This window comes from Falco rusticolus, chromosome Z (genome assembly GCF_015220075.1).
Source record: "Falco rusticolus isolate bFalRus1 chromosome Z, bFalRus1.pri, whole genome shotgun sequence".
NCBI lineage: Eukaryota > Metazoa > Chordata > Aves > Falconiformes > Falconidae > Falco > Falco rusticolus.
The window spans coordinates 83,925,230-83,948,581 of record NC_051210.1 but is presented as its reverse complement, the minus strand read 5'-3'; the positions used below and the strand labels follow the sequence as shown (position 1 = coordinate 83,948,581).

General features: G+C 39.2%; 1 protein-coding gene across 4 annotated transcripts in view; it reads right to left on the bottom strand.

Moving 5' to 3' along the window:
• Window positions 1–23,352, bottom strand: part of WDR7 (WD repeat domain 7) — a 150,710-nt gene that overhangs the window by 76,655 nt on the left and 50,703 nt on the right. For all 4 annotated transcript variants that reach the window (XM_037374370.1, XM_037374369.1, XM_037374367.1 and 1 more), the window contains one exon: window positions 19,238–19,351. In XM_037374370.1, coding sequence (XP_037230267.1) covers window positions 19,238–19,351 — 114 coding nt within the window. The remainder of the gene's footprint in view (window positions 1–19,237; window positions 19,352–23,352) is intronic.

Here is a 23,352-nt window from a genome sequence, read left to right as displayed (position 1 = left end):
TTAAAAATACCCAAAACAAAACAAAAACAAAAACCTAAAAAAACACCAAACGCCAAACCCCCCAATACAAGAAAATTACAACCCTCCGTCCCAGCAACATCCTTCCCCCCAAATCTCCAGATGAGAGGGGAAAAAAGTCTTAAATATTTTGGCCCCCCCCCCCCTTTCCCCCCCCCCCAAATTACTAGCAGAAAATACACAATTAATTGTAATGATTTCCTACAAATAAACTGACAGCCATTTGGGAGATTTTAAAATGAAATAATGTCTATAAAAGTAGTCCTTTCTACAGTTTCATTTGTCTCATGAAAATTTGGTATTTTCTCACAGCGATGTGCCTCCATTTAATCATGCTAAAGGGTGACACAGAGATCCATTTTCTTGACAGGACGGTTGATCACCCTATCACAGTGAAAAAATTAATAACCTCAAATAGCTCTATGTGGAAAACAGAAGCTACACTGGTGAAAGGACAAAAATGTTCTATATTTTAGTTGTAAAACACACTTCCAGATCCACACACCAAAAGAGAAACCTATCACATCCATGCATCTGCCCAGCTGGGTTTTCTTTAGACAAAATGACCACATTAAATATTTCAAAATACTTCAGTTTTTGAGAATTAAACATCCACAACTGCTTAGAGGAGACAGCTTTGCAGATAGCACAAAGCATATTTATGAAGTGTTTAAAATATAGATAAAATATTTCAGAAGTTTTAATTGTTTAAAAGGCTGTGAGATATTGATTACTTCATTTAAAAAGCAGTCAGAGAGTGCAGCCATGAGGTCAGGATAAATTTAACAGTTTGAAGCACTTTACTAAATAACTCAAAAGATCATGTTAATTGGCTTTGCAAAGTTCTTGGGTAAAATTAATTTTATCCTATCTTACAATAAAAGGATTAAAAGACAAATTAAGTTCTCTAGGTTTAACTGGAATAGGAATCAATGGATTTGAATTAAGGCTGAAGGCAGTTTTATGAGAGATGGACTGCTACCAGATAGTGCCTAGCTGCTATTAGGCACATACTGATGGTGCTCCCATATTGTAGTGTTAAAGCCTTTGCAGAAGTAGGTGCCGGACCCATTCATTATTACAAAACACACTGAGTGACCCTGCAGCGCTGCCACAGTGGTTCCGAGTGCAGAAGGGTGGCCTCTGGCAGCCCCAGTCCACCAAAACCATGCCCAGCCCTGCCCCATCAGATGGCCACTGTCACAGAGGGCCACACAGTCACAGCACGGGAGCGACAAGCCAACACAAGTAACGATGGGGTTGTAATTATGTCTGCTAATTTATATGTAAAGGTCATCGCTGAGATTTGGTCACAATATTTAATGTGCACAAAATTCTTTAAAGTGAAAAAGTGTAGAAGAGATGCTGCAGTAGATCTGTTTCCATTGCTGTGTGCTCCAACAGCCGAGAGAAACCTCATCTGAGCTCCAATACAGCAGATACACAGCAGCAGGTACGCTGCCACAGCAAGGGTCCACAGGCTTTTGACAGCAGTTAAGACCATGAAAATACATATTTTGAAAATATATAATAATTTGCAATTAATAAAATAATTTCCTCAAGACCACAAACATACTTGGAATCAAATGTGGTTGAGAACTCAGACCTAGCATGCCAGCCTGGTATTTTAAGAGTACAAAGAAAAGCGACAACCAAAGCTCTCTTGATTTTTGTCACAGGTCAGTTCCCCAGCACTGAATGCCCACAGTCGGAATTCCCTAACTACAGCTGAAAGCTTGCAAACCAAACTCCATGAAAAGCATCACCACTTCTCCCTCCTGTCTGCCGCATCCCTCTCGCTGCATTTCTTACAAGTTTTCTGTTTATTTATGAAGGGGAGGTTTGTAACTGGGCAGGCTTAGGATAAGGATTTCTATCCATCCTTCCTTTTCTCTCTCCGTTTCAGGTCTGAAAAAAATAGTTAGCTAAATTCAGAGAATCCTCCCAGTCCTCCCAGCAGATGCCAGGGAAGAAGCACACACCAAAATGCAGCAGATGCAGAACTTACTGCAACCACCACTGGAACCGTTCACATTTGCAACTGTAATCGTTTCTCAGTGCTACACGGGATATTAGAAAAGAACACACAAGAGCTAGGAGAGAAGGAATGCAATTCTGCTTACATTCATCTTGGCTGTCAATAATTTAAAGTATTTCTTTATGTCAATTGTACTATTTTCTTACAGTAAGTAAATTTACATAACACTCTGCTTGTGACTTAAAATGGAAATAGAAAAAAACTTTAAAAAAACAATATACTAAGTGTGCCTATGGGAGATACTTAACCTTTCCTTTAATTGTCCAGGATTATTAAACCAGTCAAAGCCATGCTACGGGCTTGCTTACATTTCTAGTCTTTAAGATTATACACAACAGAATAATTACAGTAATTTCAGCACCTCCTGAAAGCTTGTAAAGCCAGAGCATTCACAATAAATCAAAACTGAAAAATCTTATGAAGAAATAACAATAACAGAAAGTGACCAACTAGCAAAATGCAGAAAGACAGGAAACAATCTGTTTGATCTAACCTTATGAAAACTGTAGTTACCCATTACTAACCTCACATTATTAAAAGTATCTTGACTGCTTGGAAGCACAGCCATTCCTATAGACACAGCTCCCTCCGCTGGCACAGCCGAGAGGGGTCCTCCATGTGCCCAGCCGCGGCGAGGGATGAGGGATGCTCTGGGACCCGAACGGGGGTCTGACCCATCCCACACGGTGGGGCTCCTGAATACAGATCCTACTCAACGATACTAAGGAACTCTGTACCATCTCTTCTCATCTCTATATATTGGAATAATCACCTCGGTTTTGAGGAAAATTAAGCACCTTCCCATCACAGCAACAACAGCAGCAGCAGCAACAAAAAAAACCCAAATAATAATAAAAAAAACAAACTACCAAACCCTAAACCCCCCAAAAGAGAGCATGGATTTTAGATATGGGTCTTTTGCATACAAGTGGTCTCTGTGGAATACACATCTGGTAATCCAAGTTACATTTTCTTATTTGTTCCTACTGTAAGAGTGTCAGTGCAATACACAAAATAAAATTTGGTCCAATAGATGGAAAAATAAACCTGTGTCGAAGGCTACCTTTTCTTTGACTCCTTCTCACTGTGCACAGCCTTCTGCTCCGGGCTTTCTCTGCAGAAAGCCTTCTCTTCAGAGTAACTTACTTCTATTTTTAGTCTTTTATTCATTGATAGTGAAAAATTACCTGCAAATACGGAAAACTGACACACTCCTGAAGCTATGATGCTTACCTCCTATAAACCAGAGCAATTCCAGTATCTTCAATATATTTCTGAGTTTTACATAAGTGCAGACAGAAAGCTCACGTATTTTGTGAAATTAATTTTTTTTTCCTCCCACATGAAAAAAAAATTATCTACCAACCAACTGATTGGTATGTGGCAGTTGAGCACAACACAGAAATCTGGCAATACAGTGGCAAGTTAAAGAGAATATCTGTGATTGCTAACTCTGAACATCTAATATTTATCTTCTATCATTATTAAGCATTTTTTATCAATTTGATTTTTGCTTTTTTCATAGTACTTCACATTGGGCAGTTCCAGGAAGCACATAAGAGATGGAGAATCAAACCGATTTCAAACACTAGCTTGCTCATACAGACATAACACATTTTGTAATCAATCTTTTTACTATTCCTATAGTTGAGACCAGAACTATAAAAGACTAAACCCAAATTATGCTGGAGCATTATCTGGTTCAAATGCATACTGTGTGAATTAAATTTGCTCAAGAGTAGTAGTACAGGCATTTTGGTGTTACAATTAGTATTTTTAAATTAAATATTTTGCTGTGTTTTATAAAGACATCTGCTTTCAAACTATCAGACAGGGAAGAGAGCCACACAAGATGAAACCAAAACATTTTATGACAATTTCCTGCACATTTTTATTATTCTTACTGATAAGGTACATGTATTTTAATATATATATATGTGTATGTTAAGATAATGAAAGAGGACTTGATAACACCACTTGAAAATAAATTTAGGTAAGGATGTGCAAAAGAATTGCTCTGGAATCAAAGCAAAATCTGGGGTTTGGATGTTGGGTTTTTTCGTTTATTTTGGTTTGCATTTTCTTCCTCCCCCAAAGGTCTCCTCCCTATTGGCACACTGAGCTGATTTATTTGGTAATGCCTGCCTTGTTATTTTCTTTTCATGTCAGCAGTGAAGTATTTGAAATAATGGAGCATTGTTACTACTGTAAAAAATGGAAGTGTTTTAAGTTTATTTTTTCTAATATTTCATAGGACATCTTACAACAGACAAGTTTAATTGTTAAATATCAGTAAGTCACATAGATTTGTATTATTAAAGGCAGGACGTTTTCTGGTTTATTTCTTGAGAATATCTTCCCTGTGTGATGCCAGTAATATGGTTTCATACAGGAAGGAGGCTGCAGCAACTTTGAAAGACAGGAGAATTAAAAAACCTCCCATGGGGAATGATAATTACTATTAGGTGAGTACTGAGCATTGTTTTTAGAAAAGACTGTTTCAGCCACCAAGAGATTTACAAAAACTGGGGGGAAAAAAGTTCTTTTTTTAAATTTTTTTTTTTTTTTTTAAGTCTTTCATTTAAGACCCTGTCTCAAATCAAAGGGTCTGACCCCACCGAGAGCCTCAGGTCAGACACCCAGGGAGGTCAGAGCCCACACAAACCCCCACCGTTTATCCACCTGGTACACAGAAACATGTGCTCCTGAAAAATGGCAATGTATTTGTGACTTAAAAACAGTAGTTTTCAGGCTAACAAAACCTGTCAGCAATCTGTTAGCCTTCAATCAAAGCCTTACACAGTAGCCACTGGCAGCCTTAAGGGTTAAGACACTGATTTTCTTCTGCATAGGTGATGCTATTTTAAGCCAATAGTGTGTTTAAATCCACACCAACGAAATCAATACAACACTGCTCTACTCAAGGTGAGACCAAATAAACCTGTCGGAAGCTCTGAGAAATAGGCTTTGCACTACACACTGAGTGCTAAGTGCCTTTCAGCCCAGAGATCTGTCGTTAAATAATCATTAGCCATCATTCATTCTTCCTAAAAAGCTCAACACCTAAACTTGTTTGGTGCTCATGAGCCCATCAGGACAGTGGCACCGCTCTTTGGCAACACGCCACCTTGCCCAGCACACCACCACAAACGCTGCGCTCACACGCCTCCCAGCCTGCCCACATGCCAAGCACACCCTAAAAAAAATCTTACAAATGGTGGGTTTGTGTTTACCCATGCACTCAGGATTCACTAAAACGTTCTGTACCTTGGAAAAAGTGACCAGCATTGCTTGCACCCTAGACTGCTTCATGCAGTCAGGTTAAAGCTAGTCATAGATGACGTGTATTAATCACTTTCATTCAGGTATAAATTCTTATCTGGCCTCACTGCAACTTTTTTTGAAGTCAGAAACATCGACTTCAGTGCCAGTTATTAGTTTATAATGAGGCTATATGAAATTAGCAGCAACCTGGTGTCATCTGTGTAAGGGCAGATACTGAGGGCTGCTGTTGGCAGTTGCTCTCTGTCTGGAACCTACTAATAAAAATCCAGGAGACTAATAGTTACCGAATACCTGAAGCAAGGAAAACAATAGTAATTTTCACTTTTGGAATATACAGGCATAAAGGTTAACCTGCTTTCTCTCAGCCATAAACGTTCCTTTTTCCACCTACGCTTTATGAACTCTGTGCTGAAAACATCTGTTTGCTTTCAAAAAGCAAACAAATTAGCTGTTCTCTTTGGCACACAGGTGTTTTCACCAACAAGCTCAACTAAGCAATCATCATCTTAAACTAATTTAATTCTGTTCTAAGCCGTAATAGACCAAAGTATTTAACAATGTGAGAATAAATTTTACCACAGTGACATCTGATTGTTTCATACCCTATCCAAAACCCACCAACGTCGGCTATCTAAGTACAAATTGTCCCCTAACCTTGCTGTTTCAATTTTTAGATGCAATTTTATGCTGGAGTCTTCAAAAATCTGAATTTCTCTTCATTGCTGTCTACATAAATGAGTCATAAATAAAAGTATTTTAAACATTCATCATACCTTCTCAAATTTTTTATTAATCATCACTTTATTTCACCTCTAATACAGGAAGGTTTGATGCATTAATTCAGTGCTTTAAAAACAGCAAGTTACACTGAATAAACTGTGCCTGGTATTTCCCCATCTGAACAGCAGAGACTCCATTTTGTCTTTGACTATTTCCCTGCTCTCAGCCCCGCAAGGAAGCAGCACCCTCACCCATTTTGTGTTCCCTGATGCTGCAGCAATGAAATACTCTTGTCATAAAAGGAACAGCACAGCAGAAGAGAAAATTCCGGTAAGCTGCAACAGATCAGAACGGTGGCTGCAGAAAGTCCTCACTCTTTTTCTACATGAGCCCAGCAGCCTTATGAAAACTAGGGTGATGTCTTTCTTACAGCTTTCTAATGTCTGAAAACTCTGAGCACATAAATAACTCTACCGCTAAGTTATACACAATTTGTAATTCCATTGGGGAAAACACCTATTACGGAACACTGAAAGACTGTATTAACATTTGTATTGGAAATAACTAGTTTGCATATAACTAAAGCCAGATACATGTAAACATTTGTGTAAACAAATGTATACAAGGTAATTTTTTTATCAGCATTTAACAAGCTGTTAATAAGAGAGAAAGACATTTACTGTTGAGTTCCAGATCTCTCTAGACATAAGCAAAACTCCAACAAAACCAGTACAATCTTGACTTTACATTCTGAAGTATGATCATTATTTTATTGAAAGGAACGTAAACTATTTTATAGTCATCTTTAAATGAATGGCAACTTTTTTTTATGTTTTCTGAAAAGACGTTGTTCCTATTGGAAATCAATAGGAAGGCAGAAGAAATTAGATAGCTATGATTTGCCAAGAAATCAATAAGAAATACAGCAATATCAGAACCCATGTTCTTTAACTTTTATACATTAAAATTCAACTTGCATGTGAACAGTCTTTAAAAACTTATGGGGAAAACACGTGAGGTGCCATTATATGTGTGTGACATACCCATCACGCCATGTCTGAACAATATAAGGTATTTTCCTTTTAAAGGCCTTTCTTGACTTTGACAGATTAAAATACATTCCACTGTGTAAAGATCTGAAATTATTTAATACATCCTTCAGCATATTCTGTAACACACACAAAATAATATTCACTGTCAAATATTTATTTGGCACCTCCTGTGATGCTCCACATCAGCGCTTGCTGGGAGGGTGGAGGGCACGTGGTAAGCTGTGGCACACACGATGGGTACCGTCAAGCAGCACCCCACAGCAAACCAGGCTTTTCTGTGCAGAAATAGCTGGGGCAGAGGAAAGCTTTTAAGCAGCATAACAAAGAGAATTCAGGCTAAGATGGGGGTAACATTTAACCAGGAATTTTTCCCCTAACCCACCCACAAAAAACCACCTTGGGAGGTACGTTCCAGAGCCTTCCCACACAGCTCTGCACTCCGGGTGTGCCTGTTACAACAGCACAGGCACACAAACGCATTTCAGATCCCCTTCCATGCTTACAGATGGAAATGAATCCTGTAGATACCCTGAAACAGTTTTAAATATATATTTTTATATGTAATACATAAATACTATATATTTGTTGCTTGTTTAGCAATATAGTCTTTAGACAACACTTTCATAGTTAAATTTTATTGAAACTATCGGAGACTCTGCTTTTCAGTGGGATCATTTGAATCAAAGAGTGAAACCAACACCACTTAATTCTAATTTTCTGATTCACTGTCTTGGAACACAGCTAGAAACTGGGACACGGAGCATCTCCGCCCAGCAGGCACAGGTTTGCGTGAGCAGCCCCAGGGCAGTGCTGGGGTGATGCTGGCACTGGGGCAGTGATGGGGAGCGCCGGGGCTGAGCGGGTGCACGGTGCTCCTCACTGGGGTGCAGGAAGAGCAGGACCCAGCGCCGCCCTCCAGCACACGCCATTTACACATGGCTTTATCGAGGGCTCCGGCGCTGAATACAGAACACACTCTATTTGGCTTTCAGTCAATTAAGCTTTAAGCTGTCAGCAAACAAGACTTTTAAGTTAATTTTGAATCACCACAAATCAAGTTGAAGGTTGTGAAAGGGCACGCTCACATGCCGGCATGAAAAAAAGGCAGTTTAATTGCCTCTGAATAGCTATTATATGCTGCAATTGGCCTATTGAATCTTAGATGATCTATTTATTTATCAAAGCAAAAAGACTGGTAAAAGAATGAAGTATATGAACTTTAATCATCTTTCTTGCGTAAGTAGGTAAAATTAAAGTTTTGGCATATGAGAAGTGCTATTGAAATTATAATCTTTTAACACAGTTCAATATGTTTACATTATATTTTACTTTTGAATAGTTACAGCTGTCCAAACTAAGCTGAAATGTGAAAACAAGTGATTTCCAATGCAATGAGGCACTGTTTGGTTTGTTATTTTTTTAACTTCCATCAGGTTTTTCATATACTAAGTAGATAACTGATGTTTTGAACCTGCTAGCTTGAAAACCTAACTATCCAGAAGAAAATATACAAAAATGCTATAAAACGTTATAAAACCAGCTGCTATTAAAACACATTACAAAGAACTGCTACAAATTTCATACCAGACCTCCGTCTTAATAAAAAATGCTTTTGTTCAGAACTAAATGACATCAGACAGCACCCACAGGAACAGGTCTTCAGAACTTAGAAGTTGTTTTCATCAGTCTACCTAAAAAAACCTGCAACATAGACTAAGGAAGTACCATTTAAAAAAAAATATGTATCAATTGGACTAATTAGTTCTAAAAATAATATCCGTATGCTTAAAAGACACAGTTAACCATGGAAAGAGTCCCGATAGTTTCTTAAGACAACGCATACATACATATATGTGCATACACATATAGTCCAGAAATATTACAAGGGATTGGACAATTCCTCTTTTTGTAACCAACTACAAGAAAATGCTTTCAAACACGAATAGTCCAAACAGCTGCAATTCTTCACTTGTTAAATGATGCAAGATTTTGACTCTAAATCCCACTCATGGAGCAAGATGTCCTGGGGGGAATCACATCACGTGTTTTAGGTACCTGAAGGACAACCCAGGACCCTGGTTTCCTGGACTTGCTGGAAAGAGGTAAGGAAGGAAATTTAGAACACCACAGTCAGGAGCCTAAAGGTACACACTGGTACCCACTGTTAATCGTTCTAAATGCCAGCGCAGTACCCTGTACAGCTTTTGTTTTTCATTGCTCCCATCACTCTGGGGAAAGATTCACAATCTGAAATTGTGGCAACAGCTCCCTTATCCACTCAACATTGACTTCAGTCAAAACCCTCCATGTTTTATGCTCTTCCTATCGTCGGGTCCTGCAAAACTGTTGTAAAGTGTGGTTTGCATATAGAAACTGAAGAATTATGCATAGTGAAGAAACACTTTCAAAAATAACTATCGAGAAGTACTGAAAAAGTTTACCAATGATGGAAAAAAGTAACCAAAGCTAAGTGTGTGAGAAGTTTACTCTTCCAGCACTGGAAGAGGCCACATGTAAGAAAACGATGTGGTTGTGACTACACCTCTCATTTAATGTCTGCATGTAACTAAGCTGTCACGTATCATGAGGGAAGTCCAGCTGGAGCTCAGGAGAGAGGCGCCACTGCTACAGTGACTGCCCTGGCTCCAGGGGACTGGAGAAGGGGAGACAGGGGCTGGCTGCAGAAAGCACGGGAGGCGAAGCCCAGGACAGTCCCACAGGCACCAGCCGACCTGCCTGCTTCATGCTGCTGTGACCACCTCCTACTCCTCTGAGCCACACAGCTCATTCCATGGTGTGAAAAGAGATGGGCCAGGAGGATTTTCCCGAGAGAGAAGCAGAGTTTCCACAGAGCACTTCAATTCATGCAAGAAAGATGAATGCTGAGGGCAAATGAGATACAACTGCTACTCACTATGTCCAAGTGACCACACAAGACCTTCCTTGGGCAGAAAGGTGAAGGCTGGGGGTTTTATGGTGAGTATTTATGATCCCATCCTGGCATACCATGCCGCCTGGTACAGACCACAGTCCTGCTATCACAAACAATTACCAGGTCAATTTCTACTGAGCAGGTTATTGTGCTACTGAGTGTCCGTAGCTGGGTCTGGTATTTCAACACAAAAAAGAGGATGTTTCTCCAAGTCCAACATAGACTTACTTCATGCTGATACAACACCTCATATTTTTGAGAAGGAAAATAGGTCACAGGAGGTGATAAGGCACTAAAGTCACAACAGCAGCACACAGAGCAAATGTGTTTTAAACCAATGAAATGGGGACCTCTGAAAGGATCACCCCCAAAAAAACATAGTCTACGTATTGTCAGGGTTACAGAAAGTGTTCAGGCAACACATGAAAAGCTTATGCACCGGGGGTGAGGAGACCCCTGGATCCATGCAGACCTTATCTCTTCCTTCACAAATCAAAGCAAACTGCTGGTACCTTAGGGTCTAACTCTGAGACCCACACAAGTAAACTCTGCCCATGCTTGGTTCTTTTAATAAACTGTACATAATTATAAATGACATTGTGGCTTGACATTTTAAATCTTATTTAACATTTATGTCATTTTTTTACCAGCAAGTCAAAAAAAAAAAAAAGTAGCAGTATTTTGCAATGAACTTACTGGACTACAGATGGAAAATAGCTCACTTGTTGCATAAAACTGTAGACAGTGATCTCAAACTACAGATGTCTAGTAAACATAAACACAGCAAAAACCTTCGCAAATTCCAGAAGTTGCTTCCAAGACTAAAGGAAATGTTAAAGCAGTTGTATGTCATATTTAACAATATATTGGTTGTCAAGTAAATGATTCATGTCATAGTAACAACTGGCACAAACTGCTGGGAAAGTAATCTCTGCATGGAAATTCTTAGACTCCAGTAGTTCTTACAGCAACATTTGTAAGAACAGTCTTCCAGATAGAAATGATTAATTTACGCAAGTAAATACTGCTAAAAGCCATACATACCATGCATGTTAACAGCAGAACACCTTCTTAAAGCATTTGGTCCATGATTAAAGCTAACATCCCAAGACACCTACACCTTGCCAGCACTATTATTAGCACATACAATTAAGCTTAAACTTACTGAGGTGGATTAAGGGAAATCAGAGGGGTGTTTGCAGCTGTCACCGCACACCCTTCTGAAATGGTGGTATGGCTCCTTCTAATGTCCAATGATGTCACACGTCCCAAAGACAGCCTGGGAGCAGCATTACAGGCAATAGCTGTGTCCTACCAAAGGCCTCAGAGCTGCTGCACTCCTTGCTAGGGCTGTGCCACACGTTGCGAGGGACTCCCCTGCCTGCTGCCTTGTCAGGGAACCACGTGGGCAGTGAAACTCCTCTGGTGGACGCAAACACAGAGACCTGCTGTGCCTCTGAAGGAATTCTTCAAGTGCAAGAAACATGAGGATACAGATTTTTTTTTTTCAAGGCAAAACAACTGCTGTAAAGAAGCTGGCTAACTGCACTGCAACAAAGCTGGTGGCCTTGCCATGTCCCAGACACACTGCCCAGCAATGACAGTAACACAGGACCTGTTTATACACTTCTGTGCCTCCACCAGCAAACACCATGCAGAGATTTAAGCATATTCCTGCCACATGCTTTAAGATCATTACACTATTATTGGAACCAAAAAAAGAAAACCCTGAAGCTTTGGTTGCAGTGCTAACCAAAAATGAAATGTAACAGAACACTAAGAAAACAAAAAATGAGGACTCAAGAATACTAGAAAACCACATTTTAATATGCTGCTTTTATAACCTATGCCTCTTTAAAACCCCACTTCTATACCTGAAGAAATTATTCTAAATCATTCTTTTGACTGTAATAATCTTTCAAAAGTCTTTGATTGAGTTAAAGAAAACATCACGCTGAAGTGTTTCTGCCGCATGGCACAGAGAAAATGAGCAGCTAATAGAATACAATTGAGGTAAATTTTTTTCTAAAACAAAGAGAAAAACCTTTTCCCAAGTTAACACGATTTTTCAGAGTAACTGCGGCACAAAGGAAGACTGTGCAGTGCTGGAGGAAGACATCTGCCACCACAACAACAAAAGAATTTCAGACAAGAGTCCCAGATTGATTTTCACAAAGTAGTGACATCTACAGCACACATTGAGGCAGACTTCCCACTTCGACGCACAAAATAAGACTGTGTAAGAACTGATACTAAACAATTAAGCAAAGTTTAATATTAAGCTGTACATCATCAAATAAGTATAGATATCAGAAAGTATACAAAACTGAAGAGTTACATTTTCATATACAAAAGCAAACAGCTGTAGATGAATGCATGTTAAAGATCACTTGTGCTACACTAAAGAAATCTGTATTTAACAGCCTTTATTCAAAACCGCACTGTCTGCAAATATGGCTTTCTGATTTCATTGAAATCTGTGACAGATGAAGTAAATGTTTAGAATTAGTTACATGCTCCTGTGACATAAGTTGTGGCCTCCAAATTAGTATGACATGGTGTAAATACACAGGTATAGAGAGAACGCTAAACTTAACACACTGAAACATCCATCCTCTAGACACAGCAGCTCTGGCAGGTTTTCATCCTCAGCAGATCTGCTGCCCTTGCAGGCGGTAGGAAGAGAGGCCAGGCTGTCCCCTGCACCCCCAGCCAGCCACCTTTGAATAGCTCTTGTCCCAGCTACACAGGAATGCAGCCCCGGGTAACTGCAATCAGTTCTGCACACCCTTTCTGGGGCTGCTTCCCAGGGCAACACCTGCCAGCTGCTCAACAACATGAAGCTGGCAAACGGGTCCAGGTGTCCCAAGTTTTTCCATTTTCAGCTCTGTGGCTCACAAGCTGAAGAAAAACTAATGTTGCTTCCCACAAAGACATTTAACAATGCTGCGATCCAAGTTAGAGGTTAAAACCTATCCATATTGCCTTTTGTTAAGTAAATAATTCTGAAGTTTTTATGCAAGTTTGTCATGGTTGAAAAAGCTAGCACTTCGTTTATTTTTTTTTTTTAAATCTACAGTAATTTTTGAAGTGTCAGGTATTTCTCAATCAATATAAACATTATGACTAGACACCAGCTGACAGCCCAGCTGATACCTGGCTCTGGCAGCCCCTATCCAGGATGGATGCTGCCACCAGGCAGTGCTCAACACAGCCCACAGCTCGTGATACCACAGAGGCTCTGCTCCACGCTTCTCTCTTCATTAGAAACCACCCACCAGCCCTCCAAACAAACCAGTTCTCTTGAATTACTGTTTCCTTAATGACAACATGCAGCACTCTCCCAACACCGACAGATGCCATTCAGACAGATGTCGAGCCCATAACCCCCTCACAGAGGGCAGAGCTTTTAATGGCATTTACTGGGTGAATCTGCTTGACTGGCAGATGCCCGTATGTTTTCAAATACATGCAGCTTTGTTGAAAACCCCCGTGTTTTTACATTAATTGAGTCCCTTAAAAAAAAAAACTCTCCACAATTTTACCCATAATTTCATGCTTCCTTGTAGACAGCTAATTACAAAGCGTAGGAACCTATTCCTCAATTAACTTGGTATACATTTATCTATTAGACATATTTCTCAAGTTGCTTCAGAACTCTTGTAAGTACACATGAAAACTCCCTTAAAAATTAACTTTTACATGTTAAATAACCTGTCTGTGAATTCACATTGCATTTTTGATTGGGCAGAAGACCATGTGACAGAGATGAGTCAGGGTGTATTTCCCCTATTTTTCTTCATTAGCATCTGAAAGGGGATAGATTTTGCTTTAGATTATAAAACCTCACTTTTCTGGTGTTTTACACAATAGTCAGTGCGTGATATGGTAGACTGTTTTCAATGGAGTGATTAAATACCAATTAAAAGCTTTTTTGGTCTCTCTATGGTGGGCTTTGGAGATACAAAGCCATATGTGACAGGGTTTGTACAAGGTGCTCAGGTTCAGTCTAACCTGCTTAAAAGAAACCCAGCAGGAACTTCATCCAGAGGCTGACTCTTTTGGCACCCTCATTGTGCTGAACAGTGGGCCACTGGCTTGTTCGCTGGGAATGCCAGATGGTTTCACTTGTTGTGTACCTCCACTCCACCCCAAATTTTCAGTGGAAGTCTGGCTGGTAATGGGAGGGACGCAATAGGCAACAGCACCTGTCGCTCCCCCTCCAAACTAGTCCAGCTCTAGCAGTAAGAAAGAGAATGCAGAAAAAGCACCAAAGTAGTCCAGAAACTCAATACAGTATCAAAATTTTAAAATAGGAAAAAGGCACAGTATATAACTTAACAGATGACTGTCCACAACCTTCTGTTAGTAGTTTGTTGAAACATTTTCTTCAGTTACGGAGTATGCCTTTGAGTTTAAAAAAAAGTAATAACACACAGGGAAAAATAAAACATCACCTAGGAACTAATTTTAAACTACTTCAAATAGTTAGATGGCACCAAAATCAGAAGTCTAAATAGGGTGTGTAAAATAAGAAGTGCTCAATAGATGAGAAAATGCTGGTAGTTAAAAGTGTTTGCAAATGCATTCCACACTCTGCTGCACTCCAGCAGCCATGATGGTGTGGTAAGATGCAAGATTAATCACAATAAACACAATCCCTGCCCTCACATTGTTGAATCTTCAACACTGACAAATACTGCCACTGATTAAAGAGCATTCTTAAGTTTAGAGTATGGGTTAATCTAGCAATATTTTTCACTTCTGACTTTGCCAGTTACAGGATAGATATTGCTTAAAAAGTACTAATTATGCACAAAAATAGATGTGTAAATATTGACAGAAGATATTTAAAAGACTAAATTTTAAAGTTGACTAACATTTATCAGTAGCATTCCTAGATTTTATTTTTGGTACAAACTTTTGGAAGTGCACTACTACAACTGCTGCAACTCTCTCGTATCAGAAATAACAGTGTCTGTGCAATGCACAAGTCAGATGTTAAGTCTGCTTGACCAAGACTCATTTTGAGTACGCAGCAGTGAGTGTTTTAAAGAATCTATTTACTGCCTTATCCTGCTACAAGAAGTTATCAAACAGATCTTTCCCTCTCTGTGTAAGGGATCACAAAGGGACCAGGAGAAGGCTGACCAATGTTTATTCCTGCTCCATGCGCTAATGTGTCAAGGCAGCATGCAGGACAAAATGGACTGGACCAAATAGTAAAGCCTCACCTCTGTAGCTAGAGCAGTCCACATTCCCTATCTGCCAGCCTTTTGGAATGACAGATCCTTAGGAATAAACTGCATTTCAAGTCAATTCCCCACTATCCTGATACAGCAACAGACTATGCTATATCACAGTGGTTTTGTTTACGGAAATGCCAACACAGAGTAATTGGTCCAATAAGTGTATTTATCTGTTACGTGTCAGTTCACCTGCTGGAGTGTTACTGTTTTGCAAGCAAGCCAGGTTAAGCAAGCTGGCAGTGCTATGTTTGTTTCCCAGGGTGGTGTTACCTCCTAGGAGCAGGCACAAGAGTGGGCAGAGCAGTCTGTGCCTTGAATTTCCCACCCACTGATATTTTATTTTCACACAGCTTTTAAAAACAAAGTGTAGAAAAACCATAAACTCTTTGCTGTTTAATAGCAGACAAGAAATTTTGTAATCAAACCAATTAGGGGGCACAAGATCTCTTCACTAAGGTCACAACAACATTCCAGGGACATCCAACCCCCTCTTCCCTGAGCACCATGTGTGTCTTACATAAAACTCCTCCAAATCTCCCAGAATTAGAAGAAAACCTTTAGCAGAACTCTTAGGGTCTGTGTCCACCTTGCACACATGTACATGGCACCACTGCTTGATACAACGGCTAGAGAAAGCTCCAGATTAATTCCAACACACGCCTCCCCCTCCACCAAAGCACTGCAGCAGCATTTTGGCTGAGCTGGCTGCTGGGCGCAGCACAAGTCTGTGGAGTGGTCCAGACAATATTTAACAAACTTAGAGTGGTATATTTTTGAAAACTTTAACCTACAAAATCGAGGTAGTCCATATCTCTAAAGTCTTTGCAGCTGACGTGGCTGTACATGCCATTCAGTGCTTACAGAGGGGGAAAACCATTTAAAAAATGCGTACTTAATTAGAATCAGGATGGGTTTGTGCTCAAGTGTCATTGTCAATACTAACATGGCCAAGGTCATCATTACAAAAAGTGACTGCCAGGGAAAAATTTCACATTGTGCAATGCTGAAGAGGCTGGCGGCTTCATCCTAGTTGGCAGAACAGAAAATATAACAAGCACTTCGTGGCCAGAGTCATCTTCCATTGCACATGGCACCACCAGCAACAAGGTCCTGACTGAAACCTGGCACTCCTATCCAACCACGAGCAACACCAACCACCACCAATGGGACAGTTGTGTGAGTCTGGGAACATCTACAGTTACCCAGGGAATTAATTAGACCTAAATTAATTCTAAACTCGCTAGAAGTTTCTGTTGATTAGGCATAAGAACAATACATACAATATTCAGGACACATATCTCACATCATGCCCCAATATGTCACTTATTTCCATTACTAAGGTAATGTTGCACAGCTGGGAGGCAAACACTGTGCAACCTAAAAGTTACTTTCTTGAAGTCCTTCATTTCCAAGACAGCTCCATAAACTAAATTCAGTGGATTTCTAAAGGCAGCCTATTTACACTATTATATGATTTTTTTAGTAAGTAAATAAATCTGTCAGAGGTTGACATTTTTCACAGTTTGGTGACATTTGACTCTTTATCCCCGTTATGTGCTCAGCCACGATCTTCTTTTACTACCCCTATACGTAACAGCGCTATGTTGGGTTTCTTTTTCTTAAAAGTATTTTGCTCTTCCTTTGTTTTTCTTGAAAAAAAAAATATTTGCATTTCTAAATTAAAAAACTTAGATGTTCTTTTGGCACCTAAAGTTATGATAAAAATACAGGCAGATTATGAATTACATTTTTTTTTTTTAAATTGAAAAAGTCAATTTACCATCATGATGAATTGGAAAATTATGACCACTGAAGCCAGTAGCTTTTAGGTGCAACTAGGAAAAAGTGTTGTCCACATATGAATTTTTTAAGCAAAATGTTTGCTTTTTTTATCCAGAAAAGCCCTTCAGGCATTAAAGATAACAATACACACCACTACTACATTGGAAGACTATTTGTGCACATATTTTCAGAGCATTTGAAGATAGACCCCATTTTCTAAATAACTCCTGCCTGTGTGGTTTTAAATGCTTAAGAGGCACCGTACTGTATTACTGAAGTATTTTCCAGAAAGAGGCTTCAGTGCTTTTTAGCCAGCTAAACTAAAATGCTTTAATCTCTAGAAGTTCTGATGTGAAACTGATCCTTTTAAAAAAATATTTGGATGAATAAAAGCGTTTGGTGAAGCTCAATTTGAACTAAAAAAAATTATCCTGTTGGCCGCTGCACGCCAGCATTACTTTGTGCAGTTAAATCAATAAATATTAGCCTTCATAGGACCACTATAGAAAGATGCTGCATCATATTTTTAAGACAAGGTTAAGTTTAAGTTGTCTCAAAACTTTTTTTTCTATTCTACCAACACAAACCTAACTGTATTCAACTGTAGATTGAAATTTCATTTTTACTCAGGATATTTTTTTTTAAGTTCAACTGCTTTTCATAACAGAAACACTTTCTCTGCAAATAAAATTATTATCACCAGCCTCTGGCAACACAGTGGATAGCTTTATGAAAAGCTCAAAACTCAGTCTAGCACACAGGAAAAACACACACTTGATTTTGAACTTACTCCATTAAAGTGCCTCCTCTTCAATCTCTCCCGTGAAAAGAACACACAATATCAAAGGGGCAGAAAGCTGTTCCAGCTAGAACATTTTTTTGTAATACTGCCATTGCTAAAACTTCCACAAAAAGAACCAGAAGGTCTCTAACAGATGTGGAGCCAAGGAGACAGGACATGTTCCTGAAGGAAATGCCAATCTGATGTACATGCTGAGGAAATCTGTTTCAGGGTATGCCAAGCCCATTATCAATTTATTTTTTATTTTTTCCGAGGGTCTATTCATTGGTGTTTATTGACAAGTCCCACATCATCCCCTAGCTGCTAAAGGCATTCCCAGCATCCTTCCTCCCTCTTGGCTATTTCCAGTTGGCCTTTTACCCCAGCCTGTGTTAATGCTCCCTACTGCCCACAAGCTGTTCACCCACCAGCAGTAATCCTGTCTCAGGCACCTTCAGCTAGAGACCTGACCTAAAACTAGATCTATCATACAAACTGTCTTCAGGTCAACAAGAATAACTAGTTTTCTTTTAGACTTTCAAAAAGAAATCTATACAAAGCTCAGCCAAAAAAACCCAACCAAAAGGCTTTTACACTCTAATCTGCAGAGTATGATATACTCTTCATGTGAGATATGATATAATCGCCACTAAGCTAAAATACTTACTGTAACCATTCCAATCCCAAGGACACAGATATTAAGCATATAGATATTTTCCTTATGACACTGCATAAATACACATGAAAAAAGAGTAAAAAGATAACTGCTTATAATTAAATGCATATTTCTGTATGGTCTGTTCTCTCAGAACATGCCTTGATGGACCAGAACTCAGCTTTACCTGCCAGCATGCAATAAACTACAGCAACATTATAAAGCTGTATGAGTACTGCAGAAATGAAATACACTTGAATTCCATGTGCAAACTAGCAGTGCTTACTTGTTGAAAAAACCCAAAACACCTCAATTTAATCTTGCAGACTGATGGTAGCACCCTTACATCAGACCTCTTTCACCAACGTAAATAATTTGAGGAATAACTAGAAAGAATTGGGTAAAGCCTTTACTCAAGAACTACAAGCTAAACAGGTCAGTTGCAGGCAGACTTAAAAGCTCAACACACACAAATTAAAATACAGCTAATGATTTAGAAGTAACACAATAATACTGTAATAGTTACAGTTAAACAGGTATTTAGGTTTTTTTCTACGGCTCTTTCCTACTATTCATAACTACTTCTGATAGCACACACTTCATAAGCAGCCTTAATATTTCATTTTCTCATTAAAAACATGCTATTTGGCAGAAAGTGTTCCATCTCCTCTGCACAGTACCCTGTATGTAAAAAAATTTAACCTATTCATTATATTAATGCTTACCTGCTGTGATGTCATCATCAACCAGATCATGTTCCTCTTCCTGAACTTTTGCTTCTGTTCCCAATGAATCCGGGCTTGCACCACCAGTTTGAATGGCTTCCGTGGTTACTCCAGCTGCAAAAACCAATGTCCACAAGAGTCAGCAATTTTGGTAGGCAACAGCCTTACACCAGGGGGCAGGGGGGAAGTAATTATCTGTTGGTATTCTGAACCATGCAACATAAGTCTGTGAAACACAGATAAAGCAAAGAGCAACTATTGCCTGGTTTTCCTTCATACTGTATGCAGCCTTTTCACAAACCTATCCTTTAAAAACCTTTTCCATGCTGTAAATATCTCTTCCATACTTTCTTCTTTTTCTGCTGTCTTCTAGTATCATTAAAGCTATTAGATACACATTACACACTAACAACTTATACAGCCACAAAATACAGAGTTCCAGCAGAACTTCTCTTACATCTCCTCTCAATGCTTCATCTCTTCTGCAGAAAGAAGAAAAGGTGCTGTTTTTCCAGGTGACCTTCAGAGTATATTAATTCAGCTGACTCATTCCATGTCATTTGGGTTGGGATGCATCTGCTGCTATCAAAAATGACAACGAACGCCAAATTGTGCCAATAACACCATGTGATTAAAGTTTCAATTCACTGGTTTATACTCTGCCCAGTTAAAATCGGTAATTGCTCCCTATATGAGCCTTACCAGAATTCAATCAAGTCATTATCAAAAGAAGTGTTTTGCTAACGGTGACAAAGTACAGCGTCACAAATATTCTTCCCAAAGAGCTTTACAAAATTTAAAAACCAGACTGAAGGGAAGCCCTGATAAGATTGCTTTTCCCCCAATCCATCTTCTGTATATCACCCTATACTATCAAAAATCTTATTATACAAAGAGATTGATGCTTTACTGATTGTGGCATTAGGTTTGCAATCTGCAGGGGCATTAAGTCCCCATTAAAAAACAAAGTACCCCAGCCCTTAGTCAGCACCAAACGAGTTTCAACAAGAAATTAAAGTTGCTGTAAATCACTGTGCCTTGTGGATGGCAGGCATCTCTCATGGCCCAACACAAGCACCAGTAAGGGCTGGGCACTGAGCAGTGGAGAGCTGCCCACTCAATCTGCTGCTGCTCCTCTTGGTTTTAGACCATCTTACGAAGTCGTTAATGTGCATCACTTCAGTTCACAGTAGCTTTTATGTAATAACTTGCTGGTCTTCTCCAAACACATGAATGTGATTGATAAATAAAAGACAATGGTATCACAGTAAATCACAATGGGGGAACCTGTCAGTTGTGTACAGCAAGGTCTGTGAATCTGCACCTGAAAGTCACTTAATTTCAGGCCATCTTTAAACCAGTTTAGAAAAATTAACATTCTCATGAGTATTCCAGATTTTACTGTTTTTCAGTACTGTTTTTAAATACTAAGTATTCACAGCATAGTGATATCATCTGTGATATCAAAGTGATAACACAGTGATTTCATCTGACAGCGGTTTCTAACCTTATTCTGACATAATCTCTTTACAAGGAAATTAGTACCTTTTAATAACTTTCTGAACATCCTTCTAGTTGTCACTGGTTTTATATGCATTGACACAACAGATACACAACCGGACTGGAACACACTACCCAATCAATAGCAAATCACTTCATTAAGCATGCTGGCATGATTGCACAGAGATCACATGCAATTACAAATTGCACACAAACCTTATTCAGGATGCTTTTAAAAATAAAGTTTGCTGTTATGGTATGGCTGCTGCAGCCTGTGGGTGTCACTCCAGGAGTCCTCACCGGTGTCCACACAAAGATCAGGACTCCAGCACCACCTCACCAAAATACACTTTGGTTTTCACCTTCAAGCACCAACTATCTTTAATACTATTTATTTGGGTATACCCACTGGAGTTGGCCAGTATGTTGAGGGGGAGACCGGAGGTTATTTTTTTAAGTACTGCTTTACATTCTGCATTGCAGTTAGTACAAGCAGCTGCTAATCTCTGCAGGCATAGAAAACGTCTAGCTATTGCCTAAATATCACTTCTGTAGTCTAAATTTCTTCGATTTCTTTCCACACCCAGGGAAGGGTGAACAGTTTGCATGCCTTCTGAAATTTACAGTATGAAGGCCCTGACCTTCATGTCAGAGGGAGCATCTTCTGTGGTTGAACACCTGTTGGTAGAAGCCAAGGATCCAGCAGTCTCCAAACAGTAGGTTTAGGGTGGGCCAAAATTCAAAGCCTTTGATTTATTTAGTGATTACCTCACCTCTTTACCTGCTTTCTAGCCCTGGGTCACTGAAAAAGAGGCTTATTTTCCATATGCAATATTACACCTTTCTGAAGACCTTAGCAAGACTAGTTATAACCAACAGAAGGAACTAAGTGCCTTTGCATGAGTTGATTCTAAGTAGAGTGTATAAAAATTAGAAAAGTTTATTACAATTTTATACAATTAAAATAAAAATGTAAGTAAAAATCTATTTAATCAGAATGATTACACATTTCCTCCAAAACAGTGAAAGGACAGAATCAAAAGGGGAGGAAAATAGCTACCATGCAAATATGTCGGGTAATAAATTATCATTTCCTCTCAATGGAAATACAGTAAGAGGGAACATGTATTCCTGGACACAAGTGTTTTCTATATAATTCACCAAAAATGTCTTAGAAACATGCTTTAGAAGTGAAAAGATCAAAGGCCTGAATGTATTAGGAGTAAGCCAGTCAACATATTGGAAAATTAAGATATACTTGTATTACAAACTTATGCCATTATTACAGTTTACTATTTACTGCAGCATCCTAAACTCATTATTCATTTAATACATCAAAATATTGCAGCACCAAATTATTTGCCTTGCTTCTCTGTGCTCTCTTAAGTCCAACCTTGCATGAGTAAGATGATCAACTACATACATAAATAGCAAAGTCTTTGGGGTCCAATCAAACTATCCTTACTTGATGAAAACTTCCATTTAAATCGATGGAAGTTTAATTAAGTTTTACTCAATCTGGCCTTTCTAACAGAAATCTAACTCTACTAGAAACACGGTCACAAAAACTGACAACAGCATATTCATTATTTCAGACCTTTTATATTTATTTTGCTTTTCAGTCATAAGGATTATTACTTGAAGCAGTTTAAAAAGAGACACAATTTAAGGATAGCTATTTCAGTTTCTTTAATTTCGCACTGCCACATTTAAGATTTTTACTTAAAAAGAAACAGTAATTTGATACAAGCGTTTACCTGAATGAACTGGGTTTTAGCAATACGGGAAGCAAGAGAAGTGCCTATACATTATTTCTGGGCAGAACATACTGAAAACAGATTTCTACAGAGCCTGAGCAGCACTGCCTGCGCCCTGGCAGTCCATGACGGGCAGCCTGCCTGCCTTGCATTAATTCACTCCGCACCACTCTGATCGATCCTGTGCAGCTCTCAGCCACCTCGTGTGCGCTGCCTGTCTGCCAGCTCCATCCGCATCCCACACGAACACAAAGGCTGGGGCAAGATAACCACCTGCTTTCCATTAAAGCCACAGTAGCCATTTTTCTATCTGCAATAATGTCACATACTTAAAAATACTTCTGTCCCTCCAGGGCTCGGTGGACAGCCCTACCACCAAAAGCTTGCAGGTGTCCCACTGCACAGATCCCTAGAACCACACCTTCAACATTTTAAGAAAATGTTTACACTGACCTAGGTAAAATAAATAAATAGAAGCAGCAAAACATAAACATAATATCCAAAGAAATCCCTTTCAAAAGAGAAATTAATTTGCAGAATCCCTTTGACACTGAAGACAGCCCTTGCTCTTAAAAATAAACAAGGAGAAAAAAGCAGTAACATTTTTTCCCTTTTTGTACTTCAGCTGAAAAGGCATCCTTGTGGCAACTGCCCCACAGACTATGCAGCATTTCAGAAACAATCCTATGCGGTGCAAATGAGGAGCAGACAAGGCCATAGCAAATATTTACAGTCATATGACATAATCTTAGTAGATACAAGATGACGCTTTGAAAGCTTAACTGTTTTACTCCCTGTGGGAGTCTGAAAATACCAACACCTGCAACACCTCTCCTAGGTTTAATTCACAGCATCACT